The sequence below is a fragment of the Chiloscyllium plagiosum genome, unplaced genomic scaffold, assembly GCF_037043375.1.
Source record: "Chiloscyllium plagiosum isolate Xiang-an unplaced genomic scaffold, Cpla_swu_hap1 HiC_scaffold_8, whole genome shotgun sequence".
Taxonomy (NCBI): domain Eukaryota; kingdom Metazoa; phylum Chordata; class Chondrichthyes; order Orectolobiformes; family Hemiscylliidae; genus Chiloscyllium; species Chiloscyllium plagiosum.
The window spans coordinates 49,496,049-49,511,398 of record NW_028270146.1 but is presented as its reverse complement, the minus strand read 5'-3'; the positions used below and the strand labels follow the sequence as shown (position 1 = coordinate 49,511,398).

At 40.9% G+C, this 15,350-nt stretch overlaps 1 protein-coding gene across 1 annotated transcript in view; it reads right to left on the bottom strand.

Moving 5' to 3' along the window:
* The window catches only part of tdrd9 (tudor domain containing 9), a 146,758-nt gene that overhangs the window by 77,447 nt on the left and 53,961 nt on the right, over positions 1-15,350 (bottom strand). Inside the window, exons 8-11 of the mRNA XM_087989480.1 lie at positions 14,070-14,234; positions 10,746-10,849; positions 9,059-9,108; positions 8,056-8,110 (exon numbers count right to left, since the gene is read on the bottom strand). Coding sequence (XP_087845606.1) covers positions 8,056-8,110; positions 9,059-9,108; positions 10,746-10,849; positions 14,070-14,234 — 374 coding nt within the window. The remainder of the gene's footprint in view (positions 1-8,055; positions 8,111-9,058; positions 9,109-10,745; positions 10,850-14,069; positions 14,235-15,350) is intronic.

Below are 15,350 nucleotides of genomic sequence, written 5' to 3'. Positions count from 1 at the left end.
CCAACTCTTCCACATGAGCCCACACTGCACAATTTTCCCCCAGCTACTGGCATGAGGAGACCATACCAGGTGTGGTCATGCATTCTTCCACCTGGAAGCTCATGACATGGATGAATCTCCCATGGGGCCTGCCTTGTCTCCCCCACCCGTCATCCCCTTAGTCTCTCTAGACAGGCGATATAGACACCATGAGCGACCTAAGCAAACAGCAAGTGCCCAAACCCCTGACTGATGACTGTACATTGCCTTGACCACATTAACCCTATCCCACAGTCTTACTGCTATAGAGCCTTGGAACTGACTGACCCACTCCCAGACTGCAGAAGTACCAACTCCCTGACCAATAACACTCCAACCAGATGCCAGTCTGCGGCCAATCTGCTGGAGTGGAATCAGAGGATGCCATTGACTTACTGTAATGGGAATCCATTACAGGCCATTGCATAGACTTTGCTGAGACCTGCATCCGCACTAAGCAGGCTGCCATGTCCCAAAGTCCAATAGAAGTAGTGTGTTTGCCATACAAACTGCAATCACATGCTCCAGATGCCAAACAGCACTGCCATACAGCAAGATGCAAACACCTTGACTGAGGACAGCTAACCAGCAAGCTAAGTAGCCAAGTCATATGATCGTTCTATCTAGCACAACATGATGGTAGGACTATCCAGGTAGGTGTGAAATGTGCAAGTGCTACAGCCTGGTCCAATCCATGAATTGGTTGCCTGGCCCTGCTTGCAAAGTGGGAAAAAGTGAGGACTACAGATGCTGGAGATCAGGGCTGAAAATGTGTTGCTGGAAAAGTGCAGCAGGTCAGGCAGCATCCAAGGAGCAGGAGAATCAACGTTTCGGGCATGAGCCCTTCTTCAGGAATGAGGAAAGTGTGCCCAGCAGTCTAAGAAAAAAGGTAGGGAGGAGGGACTTGGGGGAGGGGCGTTGGAAATGCAATAGTTGGAAGGAAGTCAAGGTGAGGGTGATAGGCCGGAGTGGGGGTGGGGGCAGAGAGGTCAGGAAGAAGATTGCAGGTTAGGAAGGTGGTGCTGAGTTCGAGGGTTGGGACTGAGACAAGGGGGGGGGAAGGGGAAATGAGGAAACTGGAGAAATCTGAGTTCATCCCTTGTGGTTGGAGGGTTCCTAGGCAGAAGATGAGGTGCTCTTCCTCCAGCCGTCGTGTTGCTATGGTCTGGCGATGGAGGAGTCCAAGGACCTGCATGTCCTTGGTGGAGTGGGAGGGGGAGTTGAAGTGTTGAGCCACGGGGTGGTTGGGTTGGTTGGTCCGGGTGTCCCAGAGAGGCCGCCTACTTGCGGATATATTGGGGAGACAGGCCGCCTACTTGCGGACTACCACCCCACCAACCTCCATATACATCGTATCATCCGTCGTCATTTATGCCACCTCCAAACTGACCACACCACCAGGGATTTCAGCCCTGCTTGCAAAGTGCCCAGGAAGCTGCCTTTCAATACAATTTGCTAGTGCACCCTACAAATGAAGTCTTCCCAAGCAGCCTGCAAGTGTATGAGAGATCACAAGATGGTCATGACAGGTTGACAAATGGCAATTTCCATGGATAACAGGAGATTTGTCTGTGTGTTTCTGGGCCATGGTGATGGTGCTTAGTCTAAAACAACATAGAGGTTCTTCAGAGCAAGGGGCAAGCTTCAGAGCTGAGGGTCAAGTACCCCCTCTGATGTATATATCTGAATTTCTTCATGTCCAGTTAGTTTGCAAGTTATTGCTATGATCCCTAAAGTTGCTCTCATGTTCTTTTTACATTTAAAACCTGGAAGAGATTTTCCCATGTATTCTCTTCACTTTCACAATATTGTTTTAAATTCTTCCTTGTACTTTTTATACTCCTTCATGAACTGTACAAGATTGAGACCTGGGTATCTGCCATAAGCTCTTACTTTCTTAATTCTAACCTTTATGGTACTTGACATTCAGGGTTCTCTGATCTTGGTCCCATTCTTATTTTTTTTGAAAGAGTGCCTTGCACTCTCGCTATTTTTTCCTTGAATGCCTCCCACTGCTGTGATACAGTTTCATTTACAAGTAGCTGCTGACAGTCCATTTGAGTAAAATCATAAGTCACCTTAGTAAAATTAACTTCTGCTCAGTTTAGACCTTGAATTTTAGGCCCATCTTTATCCTTTTCCATAACTATCAATTTAAGTGAATAATGGTCACTCATCTGCAATTATCCATGACTGAATATGATTGTCCACCAAGGTAACTCCATGTCATTGGTCACAGGCTCCAGGTCATTGTGTGGTTTATTCATCTCAAGAAGATTAGAATACAAAAGCAGCGATGTGCTTCTGAGACTTTATAAAGCTCTAGTTAGGCCTCATTTAGAATACTGTGTCCAATTTTGGGCCGCACACCTCAGGAAGGACATTCTGATACTGGAGCATGTCCAGCCGAGATGCACACGGATGATCCCTGGAATGGTAGGCCTAACATATGATGAACGGCTGAGGATCCTGGGATTTATTCATTGGAGTTTAGTAGATGGAGGGGAGACCTAATAGAAACTTATAAGATAATGCATGGCTTAGACAGGGTGGACGCTAGGAAATTGCTTCTGTTGGGCGGGAAGACTAAAATTAGAGGGGGTCAACTTAGAACGGAAATGAGGAGACCTTTCTTCAGCCAGAGTGTATTGGGCCTGTGGAATTCATTGCCACGGAGCGCAGTGGAGACTGGGACTTTGAGTGTCTTCAAGGCAGAGATTGATAAATTCTTGATCTCGCAAGGAATTAAGTCTACAGGGAGAGTGCGGGTAAGTAGAATTGAATCGCCCATCAGCCACAATTAAATGGCAGAGTGGACTCGATAGGCCAAATGGCCTTGCTTCCACTCATATGTCTTATGGTCTTATGGACCAGATTTTCAAGCTGTAGCTCTAAATCGCTCATTGGCAGGAGTTTCCAGGAGTTGGCACTGGTCCTTGGTCTCAGGAACATTGGCATTTCATAGAGTCATAAGTCATTCCCTTTCCGTACTTTCTTTCGGTGACAGATGTTCTCAGAGAATTGGGTCCCTTCATAAATGAGATCCTTCCAAGATGGTTTCTGTTGAATGAAGGTGTCTCACACATTGACATCCAAGTTGCATTTCTTCATGGAAGCCTTCAAGGAGCCCTCAAAATGCTTGACTGTTTTCTTCTTAAGTGATTTCCTTAAGCTGGCAAGCATTTACTTTGGCAGTTAGGAACTTAGGCATACAAAGCATGAAGCCAGCCCAGCAGAGTTGGTTTCTGATGATCATGATCTCATTGTTGATGCTATTGCCTCCTTCAAGGGTTTCGATGTTAATACATCTGTCCGCCGCGTTCATATCAAGAATCCATCTCAAAATAGCATTGATACTACTTCAAGGGCTTTGAGGCAGCATCTATACAAAGTATAAATTTCAGAGTGAAACAAAGGAGTCAGAAGGATGACTGCCTCATAAACAAGGATCTCAGCATCAGTATGGATGTCAGGGTCATCAAGAAGACTCAATCTTAGGAATCCAAAGGCAACGATGTGGCGTTCGATCTCTGCATTGATATCAATGTTAGATGAAATGGGTCTTCCCAGGTAGGGGAAACATTCCATATTTGAGAGGATTTCTCCGTTAATCTTAATGGGCGGGTGAACTGGAACTTGACCTGGAGTGGCTTCAATTTCAGTGCATTCCTAAAAGTGTTAAGTGAGGTTTGAGGATTCTGTTCCAAAAACACAAATGACATGGTCATCTGCATATGTAGCTCCACAAATGATCATTTCTCTCAAGATTCAACTGGTTGAGGCTGAAAGGTTTTCCATCCATCCTGTGGACAAGGTCCACATCACAGGAAACGTGTTTTCGACAAGATGAAAAATGGAGGCAAAGAAGATAGAGAAAATGATGGCGGCCATTACCCATCCCTATGTGACTACTGTATTGACCTCAAAAGAATTCTGTCACATTACCGCCAGTGAGGACTATCACTGACAGAGTCATGGAAGAGAGAGTACATTGATGAATTTCACTGGACTGCTGGTCTTTGACAGGATCTTCCATAGCATTTCCTGATTGAGTGAGTCAAGAGCCATGGTTCAGTTGAAGGAGGCCATGTAGAGTGGTTGGTGCTGTTCCTGCCATGTCTCTTGGAGTTGCTGAACATGGAACATTATGGTCATAGTTCCACGGATCAGTCAGAAGTGCCCCGCACTGACTTTCAGGAGGAATTTCCTCAAAGATTGGGTAAAGGCACCTAACAAATTCAGGTGATGACGTTCCCACTGATCGGGAATAGGGAGATTCTGCAGGTTATTTCCACAGTCTACTTTGTCTCCTTCTTGAAGACAGTAGTTATGACAGCATCCCCAAGATCAGGGATTTCTTCATTGTCAAAGATTTTTATCAGCATTTAATCGAAATGACAGGTAAGCTCTGCTTCGTCAATGGAATCCTGCCCACTTTGATGGCTTTTCCATTCTTCACGTGTTTAGTGGTGGCTTTGACTTCTGCCACATTATGGGATTTGGGGGATTTCCTCAAACACGTCCTCATCCTTCCTGAAGAAGGGCTAATGCCCGAAACGTCAATTCTCCTGCTCCTTGGATGCTGCCTGACCTGCTGCTTTTCCAGCAACACATTTTCAGCCCTCATCTGTTATTGTAATGTGGTTTACAAGTTCTTTAAAGTGTCCTTTCCATCGAAGGCTGATGTTTTCTCTCAAAAGTCTCAAAATACCAGTTTGAGGCCAAGTGTTTTGGGTCCTTATATTGTCTTGGTGGCACTAAAAAAGCCTCAGGTGTTATGCTCGTCAGCTAGGAGTTGCAGCTCCTTTGCTTTCTCAATCCACTACTAGTTCTCTAATTCTTCTTTCTAATGGCACCTTTGCTGTTTGATGAGTTTTCCTCTTTATATTTGGCAAATGATATCACCAGTGAAGCAAAGAGCTTTTCTCTTCTTGTCAATGGCCTCTTAGATCATGTGGTCATTCTCATCAAACCAGTCTTGGTATTTCCTGCTTAGTAGCTGATGGCTTCTTCGCCGAATGAGACAATTACAATCTTCAGCTCTTTCCAGATTACCTTTATTCTATTAAAATCAATTCTGGAAATTTTAGTGAAGACATTGTTGGAAGTTCACTACTCTGCTTCGCTCGTGAAGTGGCTCAACATTGAGCTTTTCTTCTGAATTATTTCTTTGTTTTCAGCCACTTCTAGTGGCATTTAATAGACATACAGGAACAGATGAGCTAGTGATCTGTCCAGGGGTCATCTGCACTGGTCTTCAGGCAAAAGCGAGTACTGCAGATGTTGGAGATCAGAGTCGAGAGTGTGGCGCTGAAAAAGCGCAGCAGGTCAGACAGCATCCGCAGAGCAGGAAAATTGATGTTTCGGGCAAAAGCCCTTCATCACTTTGATAGAGAACATTCCTTTTGCCTTGGGATTGAATGATGATGTAGTAGATCACGTGCCAGTGTTGTGATCAAGACTGCATCCAAGTAGTCATGACCAGCTAGCATACTGCACAGTTGTTAAGTAGGAGAATCCCTTTGGAGTTGTAATTTCTGACTCCTTTCCAATCCTGGCACTGAAGTTTTGGAGGAGGGAAATTTTATCCTCCTCAGGAAGCTGGCGAGTATGGTGTCAGATGTTGGTATGATATCCAAGTTGAATCTTACCTTATTAAAGTTAGTTTTTACTCAGTTTAGAACTTTGATTCTGGCCCATCCTTATTCAGACCTATTTCCTCCTTGAATGCAGTGGGAGCACTGCTGTGACAGTCTTATCTACAAGTAGCTGCTCAATCAATTTGAGCCAATTCATACCTTATCTTGGTAAAAATCAGCTTTTGCTCAGTTTATAACTTTGAGTCTTGGCCTACCCTTAACCTTTTCTATAACTATTGCCAATCTAAGTGAATTATGGTCACTAAACCTACTCAATTAATATTTGGATAAGTAAAATCCCCATAACATGATTGGCTTATTACTCGTACCCTTTCTTACACTTGACTGTTTTGGAGGCCAGGAGTACACACCCAAGAGTGCTTGCCCATTTTGGCTTTTTTTACTTCTAATATTATGACTAATGTATGTTCCTTTCAAGCTATCACCTCTCCTCATGGCTATAACTGATTTCTTGATTGATACTGCAAACTCCTCTCCTCTTCTGTCCCCGGCTCTATCTCATTTGAGTATCATGCAATCAGGAATGGTGAATTACCAATCTTACCAGTCTTTCATAAGAATACAAGCAACAGGTGTATGCCATTCAACTCCTCAAGCCTGTCCCACCATTCCGTCAAATTATAGCTCGTCTGCCCATGCATTAATTTTGCCATTTCTCATAGTCCTTAATTCCTGATATTTCAAAAATCTACTGATGTCTTTGTTAAATACTTTCAGTGATCTAGCCTCCCCAACTCAGGATCAAGAATTCAAATAGACATTACACTCAGAAAAGAAGCATCTTTAAATAAATGTCCCCTTATTCTTTATCTATGTCTCCTAGTTCAAGGTTCCTCAACTTGGAAGAGAAACTTCCTCAAAGTTCCTCAACTTGGGGAGAAAAGCATCTTCGCAATATTTGTCAACCCCTCCTCAGAATCTTGTGTTTCAATAAGGTCACCTCTCATTCTGCTAAACTTCCAAAATAACTGTCCAGCCATTTTTGATAAGTCAACCTCTTCATCTCAGGAACCAGCCTAGTGAATTTCTTATGAAGTGCCACCAACACCTGTATTTTCTCTCTCAAATATAGCCACTAAAGCTGTACACAGTACTGTATGTGCGACCTCACCAAAAGCCTGTACAGCTGCAACAGAACTTCCCATTTTTAACCTCCAACCGCCCAGCAATAATGCCTTGTCAATCAAATGTTATAGCTTCATGCTAACATTCTGTTTCTTGAACAATTGCATCCAAATCCCTCTGCTGAACTTTTTGGAGTCATCTTATCATTTAAATAATAGTCTGGCTTTGATTCCAAAACTAGTTTGAAAATTAAATGTATTCAAGGGATGCCCTCACTACCCGCTTGGTCCCATTCATTTGTCTGGTGGTCACCTATCCCCTCTATGCCTACACATAAGTTGCAAGGTCACATGGACGACCAATGAACCTCCCAACTCATGAATGCCTACCCCACTCCTACTCAAGCTCCAAAACTCAGGGCTTGGGTTGCTCCAGCTAGAGGCACCTCCTGCACACAGTTATTTAGGAGCTCTTCAGACATAGCTTAATTGAGCAGAATATAGACCTTTGCTTTTATTGTACCCTTACTCCTACTTAAGTATAGACAAAAAACATCTTATTCTCCATCATGTCAGACAAACAACCAGAACCACTAAACTCTACTACATTAAGTTAACAACGTCTGTCAAAGTGCCACGTACAAACCATAATATTTCTTATAGGTAAATGTTGACATTTGTATTTAACATATACACATGGTGATGGAACTCAGATTGGTTGCACTTGATTACTTACTATTTATTAAAAATGCTAAGTTGCTTGCAACATTCTTTTCAAAACACACATTTTTAATGAGCATTTAGAGTATTTATTTTCAAAATGCACCTTCTTTAGAAGGAAGAATTCATAATACGAGAGATTTCCAGAAAAAAACTGCAGTGTTATGGGCAAAACAGAATACAAATTGCATTAATTGCTGTCTAAGAGCGAGAACAATGTAACAGGCTGAATAGCATCATTCAGTATTGTAAGATATTGACATTTTGACAATCCCCGTTTATTAACTTGAAAACTCTCCAGAAATAATTCAAGTAATAAGTTGCAACCGTGGGCTTAATAAGAAAGACTGGACTGCTCAATTACAGTGGAAAATGCACCAACTTTCAAATTCAACAAAATTACACACAAACTGTTTTTCAGTGAATCAGATTTATGGTAACATGCTTTTATATACAGCTGTGAAGGGAGAAAAACTGCTCAAGCGACCTCAATGGCAGGAGGAAAGCAGATACTGAGCAACCAGGAGTCAGTAAACCAATACATTATCAAAGAATTTGCTCTCTTGCATTGTACGTCAATAACAATGCCATACCTCTTCTGAACCATGGAGGTGAGGACTTCATGCAGGTAATTTATTTCTGCCAGGCCTGAAAATAGGACACATTAGAGGTGAGCACAGACGAAGTATCTGGGAGAAAATGTATTAACGCAAAATCTGAACAAAGTATATATCCTAATTGTAGCTATATTGTATATCTGATATCTATGTACAAGAAAACAAAAACAAAATCACTTTAAATTTGCCAAGTAATTTGCAGCACTTTTGCTTTTGAAAAGATATTCAAGACTTAATATTACAAAGGCCTTTACAGTGCAAATACAGAGATCCAAAAAATGAAACCACTTTACAACTACACCATATTAATAAGAAAACACCTATTTTCTCACCACTTTAACTAGGAAAACCAAGATTTTGATGATGACGATCTACTTTTGGGAGCTGTAACACACACTCCCCCCATAATTAGTCGTCACAGGATGTTAAATCATATTAAAATGGACCTCCAGTGTACTTACAGCACAAAACAAAGCCAAGTTAGACCAGGAAAGTTTGCAATTTCTGCTAATACAAATATTCTATTTAGTAAGTCAAGAGCAAGTCTGCACTTAAAATAACTCTGACAACAACCACAAGCCGAAGATTGGGCAAATATCAGTGGTGCTGCTTTGGGTTTTTAGGGTTTATAATGAATACGAAGGTATTCTCACACTCTTGGAAAGCAGCGTAAGGCATTAACTTAATGAGATTCTGTTCAAATCAGAAAAACAGCAGCCATGTCACATTTTCTTGATGTTACAGAACAAGTTCTTTGTCGAGTAGCTGCCTTCATTGCTGCTCTGTTAGTTCTGAGTTACTCTGAACCCGGAAGTAAGAGATGGATTTTCATGATGCAAAGTCTTCTGCTCACGTAATCGACTAGTTTCACCAGTTTGACTGAAACGAATAAGTCTGAGCTGAACATGTTAACTGAAATATGTTTGGCACCCTTGTTCAAATGATATTGTTGAACATTAGAACAATTTTTAAACATTACCTGGCAAAAATACCAATACACTGCCACGGTTCAAGTTCATTCCTGTTGATCTATTAAAATCAGAGTTAACAAAATTGTATGAAAATTTGCTTCAACATTAACTTTATCATGAAATGCTTACTTAATTTTGGGGGATACACAAGTAGAACACCTAAAATACTGCATAAAGTCCTATAGTCCGGAAACAGATCCTTCAGTCGAACTCGTCCATGCTGACCAGGTTTCCCAAACTAAATTAGTCCCATTTACCTACATTTGGCCCCATCCCTCTAAACCTTTCCTAGTCATGTTCCTGTCCAAATGTCTTTTAAATGGTGTAACTATACTGCATCCACCATATCCTTTGGCAGTTCATTCCATAAATGGACCACCCTCAATGAAAAAGCTATCCCTCAGGTCCCTTTTAAATTTCTCTCACCTTAAAAATAGTTTTGAACTCCCTTACTCTAGGTAAAAGACCTTTGCAACACACCTGATACATGCTCATGATTTTATAATCCTCCTTAAGGCCACCCCTCAAACCTCTACATTACAGTGAGAAACGTCCCACTCTATCCAGCCTCTCCTTATAACTTCAACCGTCCAGTCCCAAGTTTGAAAAAATTCAACTATTAGCAGAAATATATGGATAAACACAACTAAAGTGCAATCAAAACATTTGGGAGATCTTTTCCAGTCTCAATACAAACACAACCGATAATGTTCAGAACACTAACATTGTTAAGTAACTGATATAGATATACACAGAAGACAAAAAGGTTACCCTCACCCCTTCAAATTTTTAATATCTTACATTGTCCAAATCAATGTGTCAGCAAAGTACCTCAGCTGCCACAATTACTGACCTGAAAATGCAACCAAAAGGGATGGAAGGAAAAATTGCCAAAGCGTACTCAAGATTTCCAGGTGTACAAATAATGTGGTGAGGGGTACCTTGCTGCCAACTTGAACTCAGCAAATTTACTGTGTGTCATATTCATTTTTTAAAATCTGTGTCTTTTTGTAGAACAATCAATAGTGAGAAGCAGTCCATTTTTTCACATTTAGCACTAAGACTGTGATGCTCTGTGACTGCCTGCTGTGATCCTTTTGGATAATTTACATTGTAACTTTGATATTGAGTGGTAAATGTAAAACCAGCAACATCAAATCAGATGTTTGTTTATGCCTCTGCCAGCCATTATGGAAAGAAAATTTGGAGACACATACTGGGGATCTAATTCAATATCACACTTTAGACATTATGCCTTTAAATTCCAATAAAGATTATGATTCTCTGCAAAATGTTAAAGTACCTGGCAAAGCACTGAAGCTCATTTACAAAGAGAAGGTGAGCAAATTGCTGAAAATTACCTCATAATTCTTAATTAGAACAATAAGTTATTAATAAAGGCACAAAAAAACACCATGCGTCTGCACCTTTTAAACTGACAACTAGATAACAAAACATTTTGACTTCTTTAATATCACAGGTATAGCAGTGATGTAGCCTGACTACCGTACTATCCATGTTCCATACACTTTGCTTCTATCTAACCAGGAGGAGTTGTGACTACATTCAGTGTATAGTAGTTGGCTCAATCCTTCTTTGGCCACTAGTCCGATCAGCACAAAATTCGAAGTCTCATCTACTTGTGTTTTGTCCCTGATAATGAAATTAAAATGTAACTCTTTGTTTGTCACTTACCCATTTTCTTTATTTTCTAGCTCATCAAAGTAGAGGATCAGAGTTACTGCTGTGTTATAGACTTCAGGCAGGATTTTTGGTTCATTACAAAATGAAGGTGAAATCTAGGAATTAAACAGAATAAAACAATCATTCCATATCTGGAAAGCACTAACAAAGTAATGCAAGAAAACTTCTTTTAATAAAATAAATTCATGAGATGTAGACATTACTGGAAATACTATTACTTATTTATCGCATATCCCCAATTCCTCTTGAAAAAGTGGTGGCAATTTTGGTCCCAGATCGATGCAGTTTGCCAGTTTGATTCAAAGTCAACTGTAAAGCACATTAGGATGGTAATAAAGGCAAGGTTAAGACAGATCAAATAAGGATGATAATTGCACTTTCCCGAAAGGACATCAGCGAACCAGTTTGCTATAAATAATAATTTGACAGTCTCAAGGCCCTATAATGATCTGAATTTTTATTTACTGATCACATTAAAGCTGTATACAGATGATCAAACTGACATTATGGCATAATTTTCTCTGCAATATCACTCCATACAATCCAGTGATACAATCATTACATGACAATACTATCTTCAAAGGATTGCAGTCAGGTGCAGGAACCATTGCAAGGCCACTAAGGTGAACTTTAGATTCTCAACTGTTACCATAGCCAAAATCCCAAATAGCAGCCACAATCATTTTTAAGCAAATTACAATAGTTGATAGTCCAGGTGATCCCTCCCTTTATTCGTGACCAATTCTGCTCATGGACCTCCTGTGAATGTTCATGATCATGATCAAGCTACAAAGATTGCCATATCTGGCTAAATTGCCTCTTCCCATTCTAAAGCCTTTATATTTTTTTCCCCAACTACAATGGCGTTGTACCACAAGGATCAGTGCTGGGACCATTGCTTTTAGTCATTTACATAAACGATTTGAATGTGAACATAGGAGGTATAGTTAGTAAGTCTGCAGATGACATCAAAATTGGAGCTACAGTGCTCAGCAAAGAAGATTATCACAAAGCACAACACCTCTTTCGTGATGAAGGGCTTTTGCCCAAAACATCAATTTTCCTAGTCCTCGGATGCTGCCTGACCTGCTGTGTTTTTCCAGCACCACTCTAATCTTGACTCTGATCTCCAGCATCTGCAGTTCTCACTTTTGCCTAGGATCTTGATCAGATCGGCCAATGGGCTGAGTGGCAGATGGAATTTGATTTAGATGAATGTGAGGTGCTGTGTTTCGGAAAGGCAAATCAGGGCAGGACTTGTACACTTAATGGAAAGGTCCTGGCGAGTGTTGCTGAGCAAAGAGACCTTGGAGTGCAGGTTCATGGCTCCTTGAAAGTGAATTGCAGGTACGGAGAATAGTGAAGGCGGCATTTGGTATGCTTGCCTTAATTGGTTAGTGCATTGACTACAGGACATTGATTAGGGTACTTTGGAATACTGAGTACAAATCTGGTCTCCTGGCTATAGGGAAGATATTGTGAAACTTGAAATGGTTCAGAAAAGATTTACAAGGATGTTGCTGGTGTTGGAGGGTTTGAGCTATAGGGAGAGGCTGAATAGGCTGGGGCTGTTTTTTGTGGAGCATCAGAGGCTAAGGGGTCACCGTGTAGAGGTCTATAAAACCATGAGGAGCATGGATAAGGTGAATAGCCATGGTCTTTTCCCTGGGGTGGAGGAGTCCAAAACTAGATGGCAAAGGCTTAAGGTGAGAGGGGAAAGATTTAAAAAGAGACCTAAGGGGCAATATTTTCATGCAGAGGATGGTGCATGTCTCAAACTAACAGCCAAAGGAAGTGGTGGATGCTGGTACAATAACAACATTTAAAAAGTTACCTGGATAAGTATATGAATAGGAAGGGTTTAGAGGGATATGGGCCAAATGTTGGCAAATGGGACTAGATTAATTTAGGATATCTGGTCGGCATAGACGAGTTGGACCGAAATATCTGTTTCCATGATGTGCAACTATGTTTACATGACTCTGTTTTTTTTTAAACTCAAGCTCAAGATATTTGTTGTCAACTGACATTATTCAAATCCATGACATACGAACTTTCGTTCTCAACCCTCTTTCTTCGTATATCAAAGGGCGCCTCATCCTCACTACTTATACTTTAAGAGACAACAATTTCTAACCAATTTCTTCTTCTACATTGGAAGAGGCAACAAACACAAATTGAATGATGAAAGCAAAATATGTGGATGCCGGAGACCTGAAATAAATACACAAAGTGCTCAAGAAACAATGCAGGTCTAGCAGCAACAATGGAGAGAAAAACTATGTAGAAAACAAAGAAAGCGAAAAAAGACGTTCCGTGATTGGCCAATAAATACATCAGCTTTAGCCAGATGATGCACATTGATGCGATCCCCTCTAAATATCAACACACACACTTTTAACACTTGTTATATCTCACTGGAACTGTGTACTGGAAATCAAGGCCCACGATTTCCTAACTAATCACTAGTTAAAGCTTTTATGAGAAGTACACAAAATTCCCCAACTTATGTTTTTTACACCCTGATTGATAGAAAGCATGGACCAGCTTTCTGTACTTAAGAATTACTTTTGGAAAAATAATGAAAAGATGGAACACTAGGTGAACAATTATGAACTACTGACATGTGTCTCTACTCGTTAGAATTTTAACACTTCCCGTATACACATGTGAACAAACACAAAAATAAAATATTGCTATTAAGGGTCAAGGGGAAATCTGAGAAGGAAGATCAATGTCCCCTTGTCCACAAGGTTGTTGGGGTGATCATTTTAACTTGCCAGGACCTGCTGTCTGTTGATTTCTCTCAGCATTAGAGATATTCGGGGAAAAGACATTTGGGGCCCATCAAGTCTGCGTACATTAAAAACAACTACCTAACTATTCTATTCCCATTGTCCAGCACTTGGCCCAGAGCCTTGTGCGCACTGGCATCACAAACGCACATCTCAAGACGACTTAAATGTCATGAGTGTTTCTGCCTGTACCACCCTTACAGGTGATGCGTTCCAACTCTGAATAGTTTAAAAAAAACTTATCCTCACGTCCCCTCTAAACCTCCTCTCCCCAACCCTGGTCACTGATCACTCTACCAAGGGAAAAAAAAATAATTCCTGCCTGTGCCCCACAAAGGGCAATTGGATTATTAGAATAAAAGCTATCCTTAACTCTGGAGAACATTAAAACATACAAATTCTCCAAAGTCATGAAAGTTGAACATAAAATTTCAAATATGCACTTCTGTCTTGATTTCTATTTTTCAGAAAATCCAAAAAAAAGCTTAATTTTGCAAAAATTTATTAAAAACCATCTCACCTGGAAATGGATCAGCTCTTTGAGATCATCAAGATAATATTCATCAATGCTGTATGGGACTCCATCTACCTCAAATACATAGGCAGGGGTCAGGGTCTTTCGGAATGGTACTGCAAAGTAGTCTGCAAATTCCATGCAATTAATTGTAGCAGACATTAGAATCACCTGTGAGAATTTAACAAACACTTTTCAAAGTGAAAACTACCATGAATTTATCAAAATTAAAACAAAAACATTTTGAAACACTATAAGTACATAAGCACTCCAGATGCCATCCAATCAATGCATTATGGTAAATAAATTATTGGTTTAGGTTGTCCTTTCTTGTTTTGAATCCAGATCAATGCAGAGGTCCGTGGAGACTGAGTATACTCAAGACAGATCAATAGATTTCTAGATACTGAAAGGAAATTGGGATACAGCAAGAAATGGTGTCATGGTAGAATATCAGCGATGCTCCAGCTAAACGGCAGAGCATGCTCAAGAATTTAAGTGGCCTATGCATGCTCCTATTTCTATAGACCTTTAGCAACAGCAAGTTATAGCATCAATATTTATAAATATACAGATTTCCATGTTAATTTTATGCCTATCCATGCTGACCTGTACCTGAATTATACCATAAAAAAGGTGCATCTCTGCAAGGAGGTAGTTTAAATGTCATGTTAGAAACTGAAACTCCAATGAGGTTTCTTTTATAGTTTGGAGACAAAGGATAGGGAAAACTAAGAAGGAATCGCATGGGAAAAAAATTGCATTCACTTAATGCCTCATTAAGTGATGTAGGTAGGGAAGTGCCTGAACTAAGGGAAAGAGGATGGAGTCGAGGTAGGAGTTCAGTGGGCCAGGGTAGTTGGGCTTGTGGATATTGGGGAGCAGGTAGAACTGGACAGTATCGGGCTGGGAGACCATGAGTTTGGAGACAGTGGAGGGGAAATCACCGGAGGCAATGAGGACATGGACAGTGCAGGTGATTTTGGCCTGATAGAGTCCAGTGGGGTTGTGGGCAAAGGGGAGGTAGGATGTGGTGTTGGAGAGTTGGTGTTTGGCTTCTGTGACATAGAGGTCCGTTCTCATGGCAGAGGACAGCATGGAGGATGGACAGAGAGGCTTCACATTTAGGGCACAACCCCAAATAAGTAGCTACTGGTCTTGTGTTTGTGCTGAACAGGGAGACAGCTGACAGATTTCCCCTGCTGACATGCCCAGACGAACAAGTGCCATCTTTATAGAGGGCAATGGGCAACACAGCACTGAATCATCTATCACCAGGATTGTGAA